Source organism: Cyprinus carpio, chromosome A7 (assembly GCF_018340385.1).
Source record: "Cyprinus carpio isolate SPL01 chromosome A7, ASM1834038v1, whole genome shotgun sequence".
Taxonomy (NCBI): Eukaryota; Metazoa; Chordata; class Actinopteri; order Cypriniformes; family Cyprinidae; genus Cyprinus; species Cyprinus carpio.
In genome coordinates, this window is record NC_056578.1 from 18,423,270 (window position 1) to 18,445,290 (window position 22,021).

The 22,021-nt window shown below is 36.2% G+C and overlaps 1 protein-coding gene across 1 annotated transcript; it reads left to right on the forward strand.

Moving 5' to 3' along the window:
- The first annotated feature begins 57 nt into the window (after positions 1-57).
- On the forward strand, positions 58-21,663 carry LOC109092034 (stereocilin-like). Its single transcript, XM_042760095.1, has 28 exons — positions 58-1,152; positions 1,420-2,148; positions 2,292-2,316; positions 2,524-4,603; positions 4,988-5,050; positions 5,244-5,354; positions 5,460-5,611; positions 6,112-6,298; positions 6,907-7,022; positions 7,166-7,295; positions 7,410-7,592; positions 9,046-9,084; positions 10,568-10,744; positions 12,054-12,194; positions 14,746-14,807; positions 14,935-15,070; positions 15,317-15,405; positions 15,492-15,627; positions 15,836-16,032; positions 16,143-16,233; positions 16,377-16,539; positions 16,706-16,881; positions 17,100-17,255; positions 17,900-18,042; positions 18,189-18,337; positions 18,639-18,736; positions 20,628-20,778; positions 20,975-21,663. The coding sequence occupies exons 1-28, from the start codon at positions 1,104-1,106 to the stop codon at positions 21,058-21,060; spliced, it is 6,015 nt and encodes a 2,004-aa protein (XP_042616029.1). The 5' UTR covers positions 58-1,103; the 3' UTR covers positions 21,061-21,663.
- Positions 21,664-22,021: the final 358 nt, after the last annotated feature.

Sequence of the window (22,021 nt, forward strand, 5' to 3'; positions counted from 1 at the left end):
GCCTTAATGTTACTTCAGTTAGAGCAGGTTAAAGTTTATTCATATAAAAGGAGTTTAAGATAAAAAAAAAACCTGTTTTGTATGCACAAAGAGTTCCAGCCGTTCAACAATGGCACTAGAAAATTGTGATTTCAAGATCCGTAACAATCAGGGAAATGTCTTCAGTAAAATTCAAATGTGTACCTTGAACGCAAGTCACTTTGGATAAACGCATCTGCCAAATGCATAAATGTATTATGGTTACAATAGTTGCCATAGATTTTAGCTACAGTGGTTTTAGTAAAAGTGGGTCAAAATGTTTTATCATGGATTGCCTTTTAAAAATCAGGAACCAATCAAATTAATATTTATAACTCTAATTTTCAAACGAAAACATATAATGTAAATGAGCTTCAGATGGGGTTTTTAAATGTTTGGATAGTCGGGTACAAAAATGCACTGGTACTAAATCAGTTGTGACGATCTGTTTTAAAGTTAGATTTAATACGTTTTATGAATAATGAGCATACTGTTAATGGCTAACATGGAACGGCTTATATCACTATAACATTTTGAAAGGGTTGCTCTAAAAAAAAATTCTATTCACTATTTTAAGTCACTGCATTCCCTCCTGCACACTATCGTCGCTATTATAGGCGTGTTGTAAGGCATATGCTCGTGCTGTTATACCGCGTGCAGAAGTGACACTGAGGGCCCATGATCTTACACCCACCCACCTGTGCTTACGTTTGTTTCTACCTGTCGCTGCTCGGGTGTATATTACTGTGACCGAGATGCTGACAGTCAACACGACCTGTTAATATTTCAGCACTTTCGTCGGTGTCTCCGCTCCCAAATCCGTTCCGTGTGTTTCTTGGCCTCGGTTTCGCACCTATTATCTGCTGCTGTTTAATTAGGTGACTGATGTAGGATTGAGTTGCGGTGACACGGCAGCCGTGATGGAACAGAGACGAGATCCAGGAATCACTACACAGAGAGGCTACACTGCAGGGCACAGTATGTTATGTTAGGTATCTTATGGAATCAAAATAAATGAAGTCTCTCCCGACAGTGGTCATACTCGTGTTAAATTAACAACTACATCGGGATTTTCCTCAGTAAAAATGCACCAGGGAGGGAGTTTGATGTTGCTCATACTCAGCATCATTTTAGGTAAGTTTTCTTTAATATTTTCTTATCTGCACTTGTAGCCTACAATTTAAAATGCCTTGGTTTTATAAATTGTCAGAGTGAAGATAATATATTAAAACCAACATTTGATTTTCAGTTGACATGTTATCCATATTTAAATAATAATAATAAAAAAGTATAGTTTCAGCACGCCCTTAATTTATGAATACCTAGTGTCCGTTTCTTTCACCCACTATATTAATGCATTAACACTCAGGCAGTAAGACTTTTTTTTCCTCTTCTTCAAAGGGGTTGCATGTGTTGGCTCCATAAAACCCTCATCACCCAAGACCATCATCAGACAGAGTGAAAAGAGCTCCAGGAGTGAGGATGAATTTGAGAGGAACATCAAAGTGTTGATAGAGAACATCAGATCCTTGTCAAAAGAAGAACAGGGAGAAGAGGCCTCACCAAATCTCCATCAGAGAATGAGCGGAATGTCAGCACCCCTTGAGAGAATGGCAACTGACAGCACTAGCTTAGATACTTACTTGACAATATTCAGCAGTTTATTTTCTATAGACCAGACCACGCTGATTGACAGTTTCATTGAAACTCTTCCTCAGGCTTTAATTTGCATTTTGGCGGACAGACAGCCCTGTGGATGGCAAGCAGATTTAACCAGTACCGTTTCATCTGCACTGAATGAACAATTACTTTCTGTGATCTCCTCTGTTAAAGCTGAAGCTTGCATGTCAACATCTAATCTGCGAATGGCAGACCCCACCGTGGCTCAATTAAACTCTCTTCAGGAGATGTTGACGAATGTTTTGTCCTCAGACCTCTCACTTTATCTGCAATCAGACAACTTTTTAGCCTTATGGAATAGTTTTATGGACATGGCTTTTCCACCTGTGATGTCATTCATGTCTGATGTCATGTTGAGTGCACTTCAAACTCCATTGGATTTTCTAAAACTTGGATTACAGTTTGGTATTGAGATCCCTACCCTAGACCAGAGTGAGAAGTGTCAACAAGGTGTGTCATAGCTTTAGGTTCAGTTTGTTTCTTCAGTATTTTTTTATGTAGTTACTTTTGTTGTTGTTGCATATATTAGAATAAATTTTTTCAGTGCAATAAGTGATTCTCCATCAATGTCTCCTTCTGTCTTTTGTACACAGGTGACCTCAAACAGCTTATCATGTGGTATGTCACTGGAAGCCTATATTCCTGTTACAAATATGGAGAAGAATTATATTATATGTTATATTATATATTATGATGACGTATCTGTATTCTTTATTTAAAGTAAAAAAAAAAAAAAAAAAATATCAGTTTTAAAAGTATTAATTTCCATTTGTATTTTACTATAAGAAGACACTATTCATTCTGTCGCTTGTTTTCTGTATTTAGGGGCATAAATCATAATGTGAGCTGGTCTTTTGGACAGTCACTTCTGGATATGATTTTGGTTCCTGAAACTCCTCCTTGCAGTTTCCCAGGTCCAGAATGTCAGGCCACAAGCAGCATCCAGTTCGGTCGTAATGGCCCCCCCTCAGTGGACATTCCTACGTCTGTTCTCACCTGCGAACAACAAAACCTGAACCAACTTAACGAAACCCTTTGTGCAGCAATTTTAGGAGCAAAATCTCAGGAATCGTATGTCCTTTATCAGATGTGTCGAGCACTCAGCACACTCTCTCAAACTGAATTGACAAAAGTATGGAGGAACATGTGTCACATTATCAAGAATGGCATCTTACCTCTTATTGAGCCCTGCAGTGATCCTGGCACCGCACAATCAAGTCGTATAGCACGGTCCACTCTCAGCCTCAGCGAACTCCTTTGCGACTACCAGAACTGGACTATTGATGGTGCCACAGACCCAGCATTGGTCACAATGTGCAGTGAAAATGATCGTGCGGCATTCATCCTTGCTGTGTGTAACAACGCTGAAGTTATGCAAGTGTTGGTCAGAAATCCTAATAATGCTTGGGTTTGGGAATTCTGTGCAAACACATCAGACTCATACATAGTGAACCTGTATTGTTCATATAACATATGGACTGCTGAAACCATCGACCCATCAATAGTGACGTTCTGCTGGTATAATGACATGGAGAGATTTCAGTTTTTTTTGTGTGACAGTATGGCCTTCTTTATGGTTGTGTTCTCCACTGAAGAAAACAACTGGCTGAAGCCCAATTGCTCTGAACCTCCTCCACAAATTGACATCAACACCTTTGTGGCTGAGTCTTGCAAATACTCTGAATGGAAGAATGTACAAGCAATCAGCCCTGAACAGATCTCTATATGTATCCAAAATGATGAGGTTCGGTTTATTAATGAGGTGTGTGTTGACCACAAGTTCATCACTCTACTTGTGCAGAACAGCGCAAATGCTTGGGTACAGAAATATTGCACCTACTCTATCAGGAATCCCCCTACAAGTCCACCACTGCTGAATATCGAAGTTTGGTGTAACTATAACAAATGGACTAACATGTCTGTAGATCCGTCTGTGGTCGCTCTATGCTGGCAGTACGACCAGATTGGCTTCCATCAGAACGTCTGCTGCAACATACCCTTGTATGACAAGTTGTCCATTCATGTTGACAACCAGTGGATGATTAGAGAGTGCTCTAATAATGACACCACAAGCATGTTGGAGCAGGTTTGCATCTATTCAGATTGGAGCCAGCCTACTGTAGTAAACATGACTGACCTTGCTCTCTGTGCAGATCTTGACACTGAGAACTTCACTCGGAATGTATGTGCCAATGCAACAGTTTTCCAGAATTTGCTGGCCAATTTAGACGGCACCTGGTTATTGGAGCAATGCTCAAACCTGACTGCGCCTGGCCCAGGTGGTGGGGCTGGGAACGGGGGGGGCCTGGTGAGTTTCCGACCAGCTGAGCAGTGTCAGTACTCCAATTGGGCTTTGGTGCTCCCGGACGCTGCTCTCCTCACTCTTTGCTGGGAATATGACCAGGCCAACTTTATCTCCTTTGTCTGTGCTGACTCTTCCATGCTCACCCACATCACTCAGGAGGCCTCCAGCCTCCGGGTTGGCAGTCTCTGTGCCACATACACAGCTCCCCAAACCACCACCATCAGTGGGAGCAATGAAACAACTCCCCAGCCATGCTTAACTAGGGAGTTAGCTAAAAGGCTAAACTGGACATGCAGCACAGACTTCAGTGCTGTCTGCCAACCAGGTGCCAGTCAAGTCCAGGGTCTTCGGGTGCTGTTGCGCTGTGGGATAAAGATCCTCCAACCTCGCTTGGAGAATCTCATGACTACAGAGGTGACATCGATGGTCAAGCAGGCCACCAACCTGTGGGTTGTCCTGCTGTTGGCTCTAGAAGAAAGCCAAATTACCTCTCTAAGGATGACAGAGAATATTCGGCTTAGTGTTTTGGACTCAGTTGTCGCCTACATGGACAATGAAACCAACTTTGACAACAAGCGTGTGCTTTTGCAGTGCTTTGGGGTTGGTATTATTATTAAATCGCTACAAACCCAAGTATTACATATTAAGAACAGGGCAAATTATTGTGTTTATTAGACCACTGTTTCCCAAAAAAGACACTGAACTAGTTCTGGAAGTTCTTCTGTTTTTTCTGATTATTAATTAAGCATATCCCTTACCGGGTTCACCACTATTTTGTAATTGACCCACGATCTAGCTCATCAACATGAGGTATAAGGTGTTAGACCTGACACCGGATAATCTAAATCTCTTCCTTAGCATGTAATATTAACTCTTGAGTCATTTGATTTGTCTCTACATTAGTACTGTGATACAAATACCTAATGTATGTTGTTGTTGTTCCTGCTGCATTTCCGGTTAAAACTTTACATATGTGTATTTCAGAAAGTTCTGACCAGTCTGATGCAAATAGGAAGAAATATGCCCACTAACTTTTTCCTGATCAAGGTTGGATACACAACTTCATTCGCATGTTTTACATTATTAGCTTTGTGCTGCTAAAAAATAACACTTGAAAGTGTTTGGGTCAAATTCATGTTTTGCTTTGTCTATCCACATTATCATTCATGCAGAATATCTGCTTTTGTTTGCTGAAATCAGTGTGAGTAACAGCATGAATTACACATTATTGCTTTTGCAGGAGTATTTCCGCATTCCTCTATCTCATCTGAGATCAGTGCTCAGTGCAGCAGACAGCATAATCGTGAGGGAGATTCTGCTGTACTATAACAGGAACACAGCCACTTTGCAGGTAGACCATCTCATCATTGCATCATTATATATTAAAAACAATCAAGAAACAAACAATCAAGATAAATGAATTTATGTAATTTACAGTTTTTCTTTTCTTTTTTGACTAACAGATGATTACCTGCACACCATGGTGTCTGTGCTTTTCCAAATACACCTGCCCAAGGATATTAGCCTGTTTTCTGACATGGGTATTTTGTTGGCTCTAGCTACACCTTCAGACATCTTGTCAATGCCGCTACAAAATAATATCAATGCGTAAGTGACACACATATACACCTGATATTATTTTTGTTATTTCAACTTCATTTTATTCTTGTTTATGATGATTACGGCTGATTTATATTGCAAACTTAATAAAAAGTGAATCCTTAGTGGGAAAATTTATCCTACAATTAATTTAAATTATAGATAAATTTATATGTAAATTTTATATGTATTCATTTTTAATATTTTAATATTTTTTGCTAAAATTTCAGTTTGTTTAGTTTTGTCATTTTTAGATATTTCTATTCAGCTTTAATTTATTTTTATTTAAAATTCAACTTATTTATTTCAAATAGTTCCCTAGGCAACAGTTCTTATTTGGCAAGTTTATTTTATTTATTTTTATCCAGTATTTATATTTCAGCTTTATTTCCATTAAAAACTGATTTGTAATTAATTTAGTTAACAATAACAACAATAATAAAATATATAAGTTTTTTACACATAATTCATAGTGTTTAAAACAACTCCACTCTCTTACTTTTCTCCAGGTTAAGCATAATTAACTTCAGCATAAAAAACCTTTCCCTGGAGCAGCAGCAAGCGTTTGGTCGGTGGTTCAGTCAGTCCATGAGCTTACCTAACATGACAGCCGGCAGCTTATCCGTTATCAGAGACACTGGTAACCTGATCGCCTATCTGCCCTTTCAGAGCTTCCAGTACTTCTCACCTGCTCAGGTAACAGCCCATCACCTCACAAAGATACCTGAACCCATCTGGCTCCAGTTAACCCTCAGGCAGCTCATCTGGGGAAAATGCCAATGCTTGCCACAGGTTCATTGTAACAGACATGCCCTTGTAGTCTGTTTTCAATAAATAAACGCAGAAATGCATGAATTTAGAATGGCTGTGTGGTGGACTGTGGTGCTAACACCGTAATGAAGAGTTCTTCACTACTGTTCATATAAACAGGATATTTCAGAATTCTCAAATTTAATACGAAATATATAGAATGGTTCATATTTCATACACCAGACAAAATGAGTATACGATTTACCTTGAAGCACTCAGAAATTGCTAGTCAGTTTCACAAATAATGCAATAAAGTAAGAAATCATTTTGAAGTCAAAAGACTGAAATAGTATTTTCTTGCGAAATGTACGCTAAATTTTTTTGTTTTATTTACAACTTAGAAAATCCGTTATTACAATGCAGTCATTCTATTTTAAAATGACCATTTAAGATAAATGAAAAATGACCATTTGATGTTTAAATGACTATTAAAGTGTCTTAAATTATCACTTATGACACTCTTGTTCTCATTGTCCTGTGTTATGTTTTCTTAGCTGCTGGATGGTTTGGATGTTCTGATGAGTAACGCGTTGACTCCACTTAAGCAGCAGTTCATTGCTCAGAGTCTCACTGGAACCTTCCGGAATCTCACTGTTGACGAGTTCAGGAGGTTAGTTAATGCAATGTTATTTTACTCCATTAAGATGAAATCAATACAGTTTCTGGAATTATTTTAATTTTTTTATTTGGGACATGGAAATGTAAAAAGGAAAAAAAAAATTAAAAAAAAAGTTTCCTCTCACACCCCTCCAGGTTAGGTAATCTGTCCTGTCTGGCTCACCCCAGCCAGCTAATGGCATATGCAGGAACGGAAGCCTTCTCTGTGATCAAGGACAACATTAGGACATGTGCAATTCAGGGTTTTAGTGTTCCTAGCAATATGGTCAGTAAACATAATTCAGATCAATTGTCTCATTTATCCTTTAAAAAAAACTTAACAGTTGTGGTACATATAAAATAGCCTCTGGTTTGTGGTTTCTTTTCTTTTTGTGTCTAGATATCCAGCATGGTCTTGAAATCGTCTGACCTGCAGTCTCCCTCCAGTCTCACTCCTCAGAGAGTCTCTGAGCTTGGCCCTTTTCTGCCCCTTCTGGGATCCAGTGTCCTACAGCAGCTTACCTCAGCCCAGCTCATGCCTGCTCTCAGCACCCTCGCCTCTGTGCCTTTTACCCCTGCACAGGTACACACCATTTTTGCCACATCTGCATACATTTGCCACACAAGGCAAATAATTGAGCAAAAATTACAGGCCATAAATATTTCTTACCAATCATGATACAATTTTGCATTATTTGTTTTAAAAATAGGGTGGCCATATGTGCTGTTCATATGGGACATGTCCCAGCCAGGATTTTAATATTGCCTAAAATATCCAGGTTTTGGCTGTTTGCACTGTGCAGGTCTATCGTTGTGTGACATTCATGAGAGCTGTAGAGAACAGAGCAGACAGCTCCTTATGCTTTCAAATCGCTCTCGCACCTACTTTGGTGTCTTTGATCGTTCCCTGTAGATCTCACCTTCTCACGCGCAGCCCCACGATTGGTTGATTATGTACCTGCATGTTATTGGTCAAACTGCTTTGGATGTTTTAGGCTATTTTAAAATCCTGGCCAGGTTGTGTCCCATATGAACGGCGCATATGGCCACCCTATTTAAAAATGTATATCTGTTCCTATGACAATGAGACTTTCCCTAGGATTTTATGACAAACATCACAGACAGATCAGGCATAGGCAAGTGTCAGTCGTAGGCAAGGCAATTTATTTATATAGCAATAAGAAATAATAAAAAATACAATAAAAAAAAGTAAAAAGAAAATAAAGGTATACATTAAAATGAACATGAGAAAGATTTATAGTGTCATACACAAAATTGTCAACAAAATCTAAATTTTCTTTTTTAGATTTTAATTTTGGTAGAATAGTGTGAGAAATATTCAACATTGTTGCTCATTTTATTTGAATCTCTCATGTTACATCAGCAAGGTTCAGACGTTAAGATATCTTACAGTTTGACCTACATCTTGTAATGTTACAGTTCTAATAATGCTACCAGCCAGATAGTATGGTTTTATTTGCTTGCCTAAGAGCATTTTTACTTGCATTTTGCATTTGGTGTGTTAATTTTAAACACTGAGTAGACCCTAGTGGGTGAGAATTTGAGTAGAGGTCAAAGGTTACAAGCAGACAGTGTGGGTTTAGTCTTGAGGGCTTTACAACAGATGGAAGACTGCTGTCAGAGGAGCCATGGTATCTGATATAGGTAGAGGACTGTGTCACTGCTCAACCCTTTTAATCATTTCTGCATGACCAAACATGAATTCTGCATATCCATCTCAATGTCCACCCAAAACATAAGGAAGGCAGTGGATGGGAGCTCAGTGGAAAAACAGAAAGCTTCAAATGTCAGTAGAATATTTTTACTATAGGTAGAAAGGGGGAATGTCCTTGTAAAAGTCAGAAAAAAAGTGTTTTAATTAAATAAATGAAAAACTACCTAATACCTATATAAATTTACATAAGAGACTTTATCAATCAGAATATGTATTCATCATCTTGTTTCATTGCTTTATGATGCACTGCCCTATTCACTGCTTATTAATCAATATAGTTTTTTTTTTTTTTGTCATAAAGGCAAGTGTTATCATCGACAAGATCTCTGCCAATCTTAGTGTAAGTATATATTTTCTGTCAGAGTTGAGAAAAGCTCTGCTTGCTCTGATTTTTTCTTTCTTAAATGTTTGAAAAGATGGCCAATGTCTCTTGTGAATCTACGTGTGTGTGTGTGTGTGTGTGTGTGTGTGTGTGTGTGTGTGTGTGTGTGTGTGTGTGTGTGTGTGTGTGTGTGTGTGTGTGTGTGTGTGTGTGTGTGTGTGTGTGTGTGTGTGTGTGTGTGTGTTTGTGCATGTATTTGATCTAGGCGGGTGTATTTTATGGAGTTTGTGATTGTCCACAACTCAGCGTAATCAACTCTGGGGTATTTCAAGGACAATTGCATTGGCCTTAAACACACTCACCCGTCAGTTACTCTTTACAAATTTACTTTGCGTGTTTGAAAGTGCATGTAACATTTACTCATATCATCCATGTGATTTGGCAGTTACTCAAGGTATAGGATTGCACCAGGAGCAAGGAAGTTGTCAAGCAGCCCTTTGTATTTTGTGTCTAAGGTTTAAGGGAACATTGTGATGTAGGTCAGATAGGGTGTCACTAGTGAGCTGGCACATGCTGGCACTCTTTCACACATGTGTGCCATCAATGAGACACCTAAAGGAAATATCTGTTTTTGCAATATAGTCTGCTAATGACACACGTTAATTATTTAAGTTAAGACTAGTTAAATTATGTAAGGGGTTTTCAAACACTTTTGATTCCGAGGACCCCCAGATGGTGATGTTTTCTTTATGATATACCCACTTCCTAAAATTTTAAGGCAGCTATGTATATATTCACATTACTGTTCAAACGTTTGGGCTTGCTAGATTTTTTTTGTTGTTGTTTTTTTTTTTGAGAGAAGTCCCTTGTGCTCACAAAGGCTGTGTTTATTTGATCAAACATTTAGTAAAAATATTTATTATTACAGTATTATTACAATTTGAGTATTTTGAATATTTTTTTATTTCTATTTGTATATTAAACTGTAATTTATTCCTGTGATGGCAAAGTTGAATTTTCAGCAGCCATTAGTCCAGTCTTCAGTGTCACAAGATCATTCAGAAATCATTTTAATATACTGATTTTATGCTTTGTTTTCTAAATTTCTTCTTAGTATCAATGTTGACAGTTGCTAAATTTTATATGCAGCTAAATATTTTGTAGAAACTGTGATACATTTTATTTTCTTTGATGAATGTTCGAAAGAACAGCATTTATTTAAAATGTTTTTTAACAACATAATAGTCTTTACTTAATTTACTAACAATATAGGTAAACAACACTTTGCTTTTTATATACATACATACATATATATATATATATATATATATATATATATATATATATATATATATATATATACACATATAGGTATTTATTTTATTTTATGGGGTCCCAGACCCCAGTTTGTTATGGTAAATTCTCAATGCTACTGAATGTCATTTGAATATCATCTTTTGGAAATATTGTAGGTGTTATGTTTACTTGTGCTCCCTCACAGTTGGCTCTACCAGGCTCTGAGCATTTGTCTATGCTGGGATCTCTTGTGAGTGGAGTAAAGGTGGAGACTCTATGGACTTTACCAACTGATGTTCTGCTGGAAGCGTTACCTGCTATAAGCCTTCAGACACCTGGGCTCACCCCTCCACAGGTCAACACTATCATCTCCAAACTCTGGGTAAGAAAATCACTCTTTAGGCCTCTGAACGCAAACATCTCATATTGGAATATTAGTTAAGGGAAACAGCTGTAAATAAATCCACAACTAAAAGAGCTTCAAGTATTAACACCAGAATGGACATTCATAACCAAATGTAAATCAAATGTGCTCCATTGTTGTACCATTGTTGTGGAATAATTTCTGGTTTTGAATATCTCTTTTGAGTTTCAAAAAAAAAAAAAAAAAAAAAAAAAATTTATATATATATATATATATATATATATATATATATATATATATATATATATATATATATATATATATATATATACAGTACAGACCAAAAGTTTGGAAACATTACTATTTTTAATGTTTTTTAAAAGAAGTTTCTTCTGCTCATCAAGCCTGCATTTATTTGATCAAAAATACAGAAAAAAATGTAATATTGTGATATATTATTACAATTTAAAATAATTGTTTTTAAATTTATTATACTTTAAATTATCATTTATTTCTGTGATGCAAAGCTGAATTTTTAGGATCATATATGTTCCTTTAGAATTCATTAAAATATGATGATTCATTATCAAAGTTGGAAACAGTTCTGCTGCTTAATATTTTTCCAGAACATGTGATAATTTTTTAGGATATTTTGATGAATAAAAAGTAAAAAAAAAAAAAAAAAAAAGAAGCTATGTTTTTAAAATATAAATATTTTGTAATAACAATATACACTACTGGTCAGTAATTTGGGGTCAGTATTTTTTTTTCTTTCTTTCTTTTTTAAATAAAATCAATACTTTTATTCAGCAAGGATGTGTTAAATTGATAAAAAGTGATAGTAAAGAAAATATATTATTAGATATATATTATTATAATTTTTTTTTTTTTTTTGAATAAATGCAGTTCTTTTTAACCTTTTATTCATCAAATATATTAGACAGCAGAACTGTTTCCAACACTCATAATAAATCAGAATATTAGAATGATTTGTAAATGATCATGTGATAGACTGGATGTTACATGTGACACTGAAGGCTGGAGTAATGATGCTGAAAATTCAGCTTTGCATCACAGGAATAATTTTTTTTTTTAAGTATATTCAAATAGAAAACTATTATTTTAAGTTGTAATAATATTTCACAATATTACTGTTTTTTCTGTATTTTTGATCAAGTAAATGCAGGCTTGATGAGCAGAAGAAACTTCTTTCAAAAACATTAAAAATAGTAATGTTTCCAAACTTTTGGTCTGTACTGTATATATATAAAATCTTTTTTTTTTTTCATATTAGCACAAATACTATGAATTTCTTCCATGCTTTCAGGGTTTTAGTTCTGTGTCCCAGTGGATGGATAAAGTCAGTCCTTTGCTCTCTAGCACTCCACTCCTCAGTGTGATTCCCCAAGTCCCTCTGCTCCTGATCAGAGACACTGCTGTACACACTCGCCTCTGGAACACACAGCAGGTATGTTTTAGTCAAGTTATACACACCTCATTTATCAACCACAATTACAGTAAAATTACAGTTCTTGCTAATTTTATATTTAAATAAATGTATTTTTTTAAATTAGTATTTTGTTAACAGCATCCCTTTGACTGATGGCAGTGATGATGTCATTACAATATTTGCCTACTGAGTTATTAAAGTTTTTTTTTTTCTTACATTTATTTTCAGAATGAATTTTGATTTGTGATACATATTTATTTAGACTAAGATTCATAAGATTGGGGTCAATATGATCTTTTAAAGGGGTTAATATGATGCTTTTTTAAAGATCATTATTTTGTGTATTTGGTGTAACAGAATATGTTGGCATGCTTTAATGTTCAAAAAACATTATTTTTAAAATACTGTACATTATTTTAGGTCCTCTATGCCCTACCTCTCTCAAACGCATCGTTTTCTACAAAGTCCCTCCTTCCGACAAGCGCAGTCTGCTCTGATTGGCCAAATGACTTAGTGCATTGTGATTTGCCAATCACCGCAAGCACTCGTTGGAAATGTAACGGCCCTTTCCATAATCGCGAGCTTCATCTTTCAAAATAAATGTAAAGACTGTTAATAATGTCCTTAGTTTTACCATCAGTTCAAGCCTGAAAGGGGAACAGAGTCGCGTGACAGACACAGTGATGAAGCTCGTATGTGTTTGCAGTACACAAGCCACAGACGGTTAAAACAGCTGACTCCACTGTGTGACCCTGTCTCTCTCTTACACACACACACACATACGCGCACACACACATGCGACACGCAGATACTATTGGCAAAACTCTCCATTTGAACATTTAATAGCAAATACTTAAACTAATAACAAAACATACTTACAGTAGCTGATTCAGAAGCGCCAGATTGTTGTAGCAAAGTCAGAATTACCTCCTCTCCTAGGTTCACGAAACGGTCATCCATAAAATGCGTTGCTGTTCTGTTGTAAGTAATCTTAAAGATTCCTAAATGCATCTACTTTTGGAAGGCCAAATAAAGTGCTTTTCCTTTGCCTAGATAAACACAGCATCTCCCTGACACGGCTGCTTCAACACTAACTGCGGTTACTGAAACCACGCCTTCTTTCTTTGCGTGAACATTTGGGCGGCATTACGCAAATATTTCCACACAGTGACGTGGACATGTGGGGGCTTGTTTGAATGAGCTGTTTTAGAGGGGCGTGGCAGAGTCTTAACTTTGATAAAGAATATCTCTTTGGATTTGAGACTTTAGTCTTTTGCAACTTTACAGATCTTCTTTATGCACCAAGAGCTTGTAACACTCCAAAAAGAAAGGAAAAATTGAAATCGCATCATATGACCCCTTTAATGTTTTTGAAAAATGTATTTTATGCTCATGAAGGCTGCAAAATACAGTAAAACTTGTTTACAATTTTTGTTGCAATGTTTTTGTTAAAATTGTTTTCTATTGATATGTATTTTAAAATATAATTTATTGTTGTGTTTTATTAGTTGTATTTTAATATGTTTTTATTTGAGTCTTTATTGTTTCGTGATCCTTCAGAAATCATTCTAATATGCTGATTTGCTGCTGAACTAACATTTCTTATTATTATCAATGTTGAATACAGTTTGCTGCTTAATCAAAATTAATTAAAATTATGACAGATTATTTTAGGATTCTTTGATGAACACAATATTTTTTTTGCGTGTGTATCTGTTTTAGAAATATATTTATATCTTTAACTTGATAAATATTTAACAAGAGCAGATATATACAACAGATATATATAAATTTATATGTGTTCTTACAATGCAAAGACCAAGTAGCATTTCATTAGCGCAGAACCAAAACTTAAAACATAACCTTATGTGAAACTTTTAAACTATTCATATGCTGCCTTTCAAGCATTGGTATTTCAGCAAATCTGGTTAAGATCTGATGGGCAAAATACATTCTTTCTCACATAGTCTGACTAAAGGTGTGTGTTTAAGCAAGAGGACATAAGTGTGTTTTGCATCATGACACTCCCTATTACCACAGACGTCTGTATAATACCACAGTGTCTAATTGCTGGTTTAATTATTGATAATGGAGCACAACAAAGCTTATTTGTTGTATAACCTCAGATTTAGTACACTAGACAGTATATCTCGTGTTAACTAGCAGAAAATAAGAAGAAAAGTCAGTACTTTTTTCCGGGACATTAAGCATGAAAGTGTTTTGTAATCCCCCTTTCCTGTTATAGATAAACTTACAGAGACAATAAGTCACTGATTTCACTGTTAGTGTATGAATAAATATTTAACAAGTTGGAGTAATTGTACCCCCTGACTTATATGTACATTTCTTAAAGGGATAGTTCACCCCAATTTCAAACCTGTATGAATTTCATTCTTCTGTTAAACACAAAAGAAACTATTTTGAAGAATGTTGGTAACCATTTGCTGGTATCCATTTACTCACACAGTATTTTTCTATACTATGGATGGTCCACAGTTAAAAGCTATTCTAAAATCTTAAATCCTTGATCATTCCAATAGCATCCTTGTATTGTTTTTTCATTCAACAGGCTAAAGTTCTCTTTAAAGAGGCTGTCGTCTCTCACTCAAGTCTCTCACTACAAGAATTTCTGTAAGTTTGGCCTTTAGGGATTTGTGAGTTGATTTTGTGATTATAAATAAGGTCTACAAAATGAATCATGACACTGCTCAGTGAAGTACTTAAGTATGATCATGTTTTCCTTTCTCTGACATGACAGATCTCTGGGGATTCTGGCTACAGGAGTGAGTTGCACAGACCTGAGAAGATTGTTCCAGAAACTGGCATCTCTGTCTCCTCTACGTGACATTATGACATTTCTGAGAGAGCAGCCTGTGCCACTCCACCCATCGCTGGTATCTAGTAAACCTACATTCAAATTAAGGACCTAAATGTTACAGATTACCAGTTTAGTTTAGTTTCTTCTTTATTTAGTCAAATCCTCACTAAGGTCAATCTTACTCAAGGTTCACATAATCTTTAAAATTTTGTGTAGGCCTACCTGTAAATTGAGTACAGATGTCTTGAATCTTGAATTAATGGATTGAGTATTGCACAAACACTCTCTTTACAGAAGTTGTTTTTTCTTTTCTGTACTACAGAAAAAGTGTGTATTTGAGGAACTGTATAGGTTTGACTTCTTCACAGAATTACTTGGAGATTTGGGTTCTCAGATTGCTCTGTCACTTCCGTGAGTCAAAATTTAATTCAGTCAAAATACATTTACATGTGTATAAAATTGTCTTCACTTGTTGAATTTCATGCTATTGTCTAAAGGCTGAGTACCATTAAGAAATTTCCACCAGATAAGATGGATTCCCTGAGGAAAATTATAATACAGGACCCATATTACTTCCTACTGCTTCCCAGCATCAAACAAGCTGTCCTGGTGGACAAGATGGTTCAACGACTGGTAAAGAATATCATTTTACTGTCTAGAGGTCATGCACATACTTTTGTTGTGGATCAATCCGGTGAATGATTTTGACAGGGTTATTAACCGTTTCTATGTACATTTTGTTTAACCTGCACCTTTTAAAAGAGCTTTAATGTCAAACTGACCAGTTGGTATAGTAACCTCTGTGAATCTCCAACCACTATTTCTTTGATTTTCTCATCAGGATATGTACACTGGCCTGTACACTGAAGAGGAGTTTCGTTCGCTAGGGATCATGGCTACATTTGTGACAGATGAAATGTTTTTGAAATTGGATAGGAGCTTTTTTGTTGATAGTCTGGAGTTCCTACAAGGATTCTGCTACAGTCCCAATAAAAGAGACCTGGTGGCAAAGATGCTAGAGGAACAGTGGACATTTGGGTATGGACAGCTAAAACTTCATTTTCTAGTTCCTGTTAAATCACTGGAAAATAAAGCTTGCATCAAACCCAACAAGTTGGCAATAAACTTGAACTGTTTTCTCCGCATAGCCCTGTGAAAAACTGGACATCAGAGACTCTGAACCAAGTGGACCGCTTCTTGTTTTTTCTTCCGAAGAACACTATTCAGCTCATCCCCTTAGTGAGTGACCAGATTTTTCTTTGTCTGACACAGCTATGTGTCATCTGAACCCACTTATTGTACCTCATGACAAACTGACCAAGTATTTTCGATCACTGTCTGCCTGTGTTTTGACCTGTCTACATGTGTGCGTGTGTCTTCAGGATTTGATGAGCTTAGAGCGCATCGAGAGGCTGTTCCTGAGTCAGCAGGAGTGGGAGAAAGGAGAGTTTGGCTCTCTGTGTCAGAAACCCTCAGAGCTGTTTGAAAAGCAGCAGTTTGTGCTTCAGTTCTTCCTCGGCTTCCTCAGAATTGGACGTGTCCCTTGTAAGTACAGTTCTCTGCCCTGACAGAATGTCATCTGTTAAAATCCTTCTGTTCACTTTAAATAAATAACAGATTGTGAAGGAATATAATACAGTAGTGTGGCTGTCACTTCACACTTTTGACCACTCAGTCCTTTTTATTTCACCTCTCTATCTCTGTGTCTTAGATACTGGACTGATCCCCTCTTGTGAGAGCCTGCATGTGACACAACCTGCTGCCTGGACTATTGACAGCCTTAGAAACATGCCACAAGCTGCATTTCGGAGGTGCTTGGAGCTCATTGGCCAGGATCCGTTTTTCAGTGCATACGAGCTGTTAATGCTCCTTACAAAGACCAAAGAGGTGCCTGAATTTCTCCATCAGCTCATATGCTCATAAATAACATTGTAACAAGTGTTTTACATTTTTGAGATTTGACATTTTGCTGATTCACGTAATTAGACATATCTTCGATTTCAATTGCAACTTTTCACTTAGGGGAAATCCCATTAATATGTTGGGGATATTCAGTGAATATCTGTGGCATAATAATAGTGGTGACTTTTTTTGTCTGTGTGTAGGTGTATGGGATGCCTTCCTCTTTTAACTCTTCGGTGATCTCTCAGTTGGGTCGCATTGCCACTCAGCTCACACTTGAAGAATTGGCCTCTCTTAGACTCTCTGAAATTCAGTCAATTTCAGCAATGGGGGCTTTCAACACATGGACCAGCAGACAGGTAAAATGTTGATGAACACATTAGTAAAAGTGAGCTTGAATGGCTGGTAAAATGAGATAAAAAAAAAAAAAAAAAAAAAAAAAAAAACCTATACCACTAATGAAAGAAAATGCACTGATTGATTTTGAGAATACTGTTTTTATTCATTTCTTTATTTATTATACATTTTAATGCACATTAAGGTTCAATCATTGGGATTGGTATGATTTGTTAATGGTTTGAAATAAGCATCTACTGCTCACCAAGGCTGCATTTATTTGATAAAAATTACAGGAAAAACCACAAATATATTGTGATATATGATTACAATTTAAAATAATTGTTTTCTGTGTTGTATTTTAAAATGTAATATATTCCTGTGATGGCAAAGCTGAAGTTCACTGCAGCCATTACTCCAGTCTTCAGTGCCACGTTCATTCATTTTCATATGCTGACATTGGTTCTTAAGAAATATTTATTATTATCAATGTTGAAAACTGTTGCTGCCTAATATTTTTTTTAGGAAAAGAAAATTCAAAAGAACAGCATTTATTTGGAAAAAAAAGTTTTTGTGACGATATCTTACTAAATTGTTAGTAAAAATCTTAACCTGTTTTGAATGGTTGAATGTACATATTGTAAATGACCTCTGTTTGCAATTGCAGCTGAAATTACTGTTCTCCGTGGTTCTGAACTCAACCAGAAAGACTCCTAGCCAGTTAGACTCCAGCACTTTTGTGGCATTGGGGCACATTGTGTGTGGGATTGATGCACCAATCATGCGCAACCTGAATCCAGTGGAGTTCAGGTTGAATTATTATTCATTGAATAATTAATTATTTAAAAAAAAAATCAAAATTATCTGAATTGTCTAAAAATTTGTTGCATGCATGTTTCCTTCAATTAAATTTTCTCCTGTGCTGAATGTGAAATGCGTTGTTTTTCTTATTCCAGTAAAGCAGTTTTGTGGCTTGGCCGTTTGAATTTGTCTTGCTCTGAGCAGCAGCTGCAGGCATTGATAGGGCTGCTCAGTCATAGCTTGGCATTTGGACCGGTCAGCTCCTGGGGATCAGAGGTCTTCATTGAGATCGGAGCGATTGCAGGTACAGCTCAGAATTTGTAATCAGAAAGTCGGTGGTTTGATTCCCACAGAAATCACCACTGGGACCTTGAGCAAGGCACTTAACCCAAAGTTGGAATTGTCCCTGTAATAAATGTACTTTAAGTCACTTTGGATAAAAAGAGTCTATTAACAGATATAGTTTATCATAGAGAATTGTTTATTTGCATTAGTAGCAAACTTGTAGAACTTGTGCCTGATTTGCTAGTTTTGGTTCATAGTTGTGGTAATTGATGTTTTTTGTCTATACATGGTGTTTTTGTGCATTTTCCCCCTTTATGTAGCGGGCCTACCTGACATAGCCATGTCTGCTTTGGTGAGGGAACAAATTGAAGGAATCACCCCACTTGCAATCTCTCTCATCCCAGCGGGCAAATTTGCAGTTAGTATCTTTTTTCTCTAGCCTCTTAAGTGCCTTGCACTAAAATGTATGATGTACAGTCATGGCCAAAAATATTGGCACCCTTCGTAAATATGACCAAAGAAGGCTGTGAAAATTGATCTGCATTGTTAATCCTTTTGATCTTTTATTTAAAAAATTAGAAAAAAATCTAACCTTTCATTGGATAATAAGAATTTAAAATGGGGGGAAATATCATTATGAAATAAATGTTTTTCTCTTATACACATTGGCCACAATTAACGGCACCCTTTTATTCAATACTTTTTTAAACCTCCATTTGCCAGTTTAACAGCTCTAAATGTTCTCCTATAATGCCTGATGAGGTTAGAGAATACCTGACAAGAGATCAGAGACCATTCCTTCATCCAGAATCACTTCAGACCCTTCAGATTCCCAGCTCCATGTTGGTGCTTCTTCTCTTCAGTTCACCACACTCATTTCTATAGGGTTCAGGTCAGAGGACTGGAATGCTGTAGCAGAAGTTTGGTTTTGTGCTCAGTGACCCATTTCTGTGTTGTTTTGGAGGTTTGTGTTTGGATTATTGTATGGTTAGAAGATCCAAACATGGCCCATTATAAGAGTCAGTCACTCAGTGATTTTTTTTATCTGTTGGTATTTGATAGAATCCATGATGCCATGTGTCTAAACAAGATGTCCAGGACCTCCAGCAGAAATTTAGGCCCACAAAATCAAAAATACAGCAGTATATTTCATTGTACACATGGGGTACTTTTTAACCCTGTGTTCACCAAACCCATCTTGAGTATTTGCTGCTAAAAAGCTATTTTTTTAGTTTCATCTGATCATAGAAGCCAGTCCCATTTGAAGTTCCTGTCATGTCTGATAACTGAATATGCTGGAGTTTGTTTTTGAATGAACTACAGTAGGAGAATTTTTCTTGTAACCCTCCCAAACAACATGTGTTGATGTAGGTGCTGTTTGACAATTTTTTTTTTGGTTTTTGACCCTGAGACTCAACTTTTTTCTGCAATTCTCCATCTGTGGTCCTTGGAGAGTCTTTAGCCCCTCAGATTCTCCTTCTCACTGTGCATTAGGACGATATAGAGACACGTCTTCTTCCACGCAGATTAATAACATTTTCTGTTGATTGGAAATTCTTAATTACTGCCCTGATGGTGGAAATGGGAATTTTCACTGCTCTAGCTCTTTTCTTAAAGCCACTTCACTAATTTGTGAAGCTCAATTATCTTTTGCCGCACATCCGAAATATATTCTTTGTTTTTTCTCATTGTGATGGATGATTAAGGGAATTTGGGCTTTGTTTTCCCTCATATTTATATTTCTGTGAAACAGGAAGCCTTGGATGAATAATTTCATGTTCATAATCACCCTGGAGTGCTCAAAATTGTGAACATGAATGGGAATATACTTCTGAGATATTTTACTCATAAGAATTTCTAGGGGTGCCAATAATTGTGTCCAGCGTGTATTTGAGAAAAACATTAATTTCATACTGATATTTCCCCCCATTTTAAATTCTTATTATCCAATGAAAGGTTAGATTTTTGTCAATTTTTTTAAATAAAAGATCAAAATGATTAACAATGCAGATTAATTTTCACAACCTTCTTTGATCATATTTACCAAGGGTGCCGATATTTTTGGCCATGACTGTATGTATGTGGCAATATGATTGTATTCATAAATTTTATTGGCACGGCAAGACGGAATATCTTTCATCTTTTCTAATTCCGGTCACCGATTTGACAACAAAGGATAAAAAGTCAAACAAACAACTTTCAAGATCTCAAAACACTCATATGATGTCCTCTGTTTTTTTAAATTAAAAGTATTTTGAAGTCATTCTAGGATCTTTATTACCTGGTGTTTCTGCTCTCTCTCTTCACAGGTAGTGTTTAACCAGGCACAGATTCGTATGTTCACCTATGATCAGGCCATTGCTGTGACTGAGGCCCAGCGCTCCGCTCTGTCTACAGTACAGCAGACGGCCCTGTCCATGGTGCTCAACCCCTGGGAGGACAAACCCATTGATTTCAGAGGTACTTTCACTCCTGTTGTGAAAAACAGAGGGAGAAGGAAAAACTCTGTTATATTGTACATTCATTTAAAAAAGTTAAATGTGTGATCAATCTCAAACCTGAATGAATGATAAGGATAAGTAATGAATATTTGGACATTTTGGGTTGTTAAATGTTCTTTATTCTGTCTCACAGTTATTTTTGTGTATCATTTCAGGCATGTCACTGGGAGTTGCAATGCACCCCAGTCCTTTTTTCTACGTCTCCAGCGTCCTGATAATGCTGCTGTTTTCTCTGGGATGAGTTCGGTCTGTTGCTGCTGAATTGCTGCTATACTGAATCAAACTTTTCTTTCCAAATATGTGCAATGTGATGTAGCTGTATCACTGTATATATAAGACTTATGAGAAATACAAGAACAATAACTCATGGAAATATTTCTTTCAGCACTTTATAATAGTTGGTCAGTGAAAATGTGATTTTGTTTGATTGTTTTTGAATATTTGCTTACTTGGAGAGTAATGTATCAACCTAGGTATGTAATTGCCTAAACTGATATGGTTTGACTTGTGCTTTATGTTCAATTTCTTGTCCTGTTTATTATTAATATTATTTATTTATTTAACTGCTATAACAGCCTTCATACATTGAAATTCTTGAAAAATATCAGAAGGGGTTGTATAAACTTAAAGAAAAAACTTGATTGTGAAGTTTGCTTTTTCTTTCATTTGTAAACTCATGTTTTTAATTTGGCTACTTTTGCAACTGTACCTATTTCTCATAATATTGCATGCTGCCTGATGTCAGACTATATTTTAATTTTGTATTGTTGTGCATAAACCGATGCATATATCCTTGAAAATAAAGCAGTGGCGTAACTTATGTTTTAAAAAGTGGGTGGGACAGAAGAGAGTTTTTGAGAGTGTTTGTGTATCTATGTATTTATTCACGTCCGTGAAATAAAGTATTACAAGAGACATCATAAGGGGACATCTAATGATAAAACTATAACAATTAAGTATAATAATAATTGTAAAAATGTACTGCTACTGAATGTATTATTATCATAATTAATACAAATATAATTTATAATACTATCATTTTATAATTATGACTATCATTAGTTTAGGACCTGACACAGTGGTTCCCCCAACACTGCACATTTTAGACATGTCCCTATTCAAACACACCTGACTCAGCTCATTAGTGAAGACTCCAAGACCTCAAATGTGTGTGTCAGATAAGAGAGACAACAAAAGCGTGC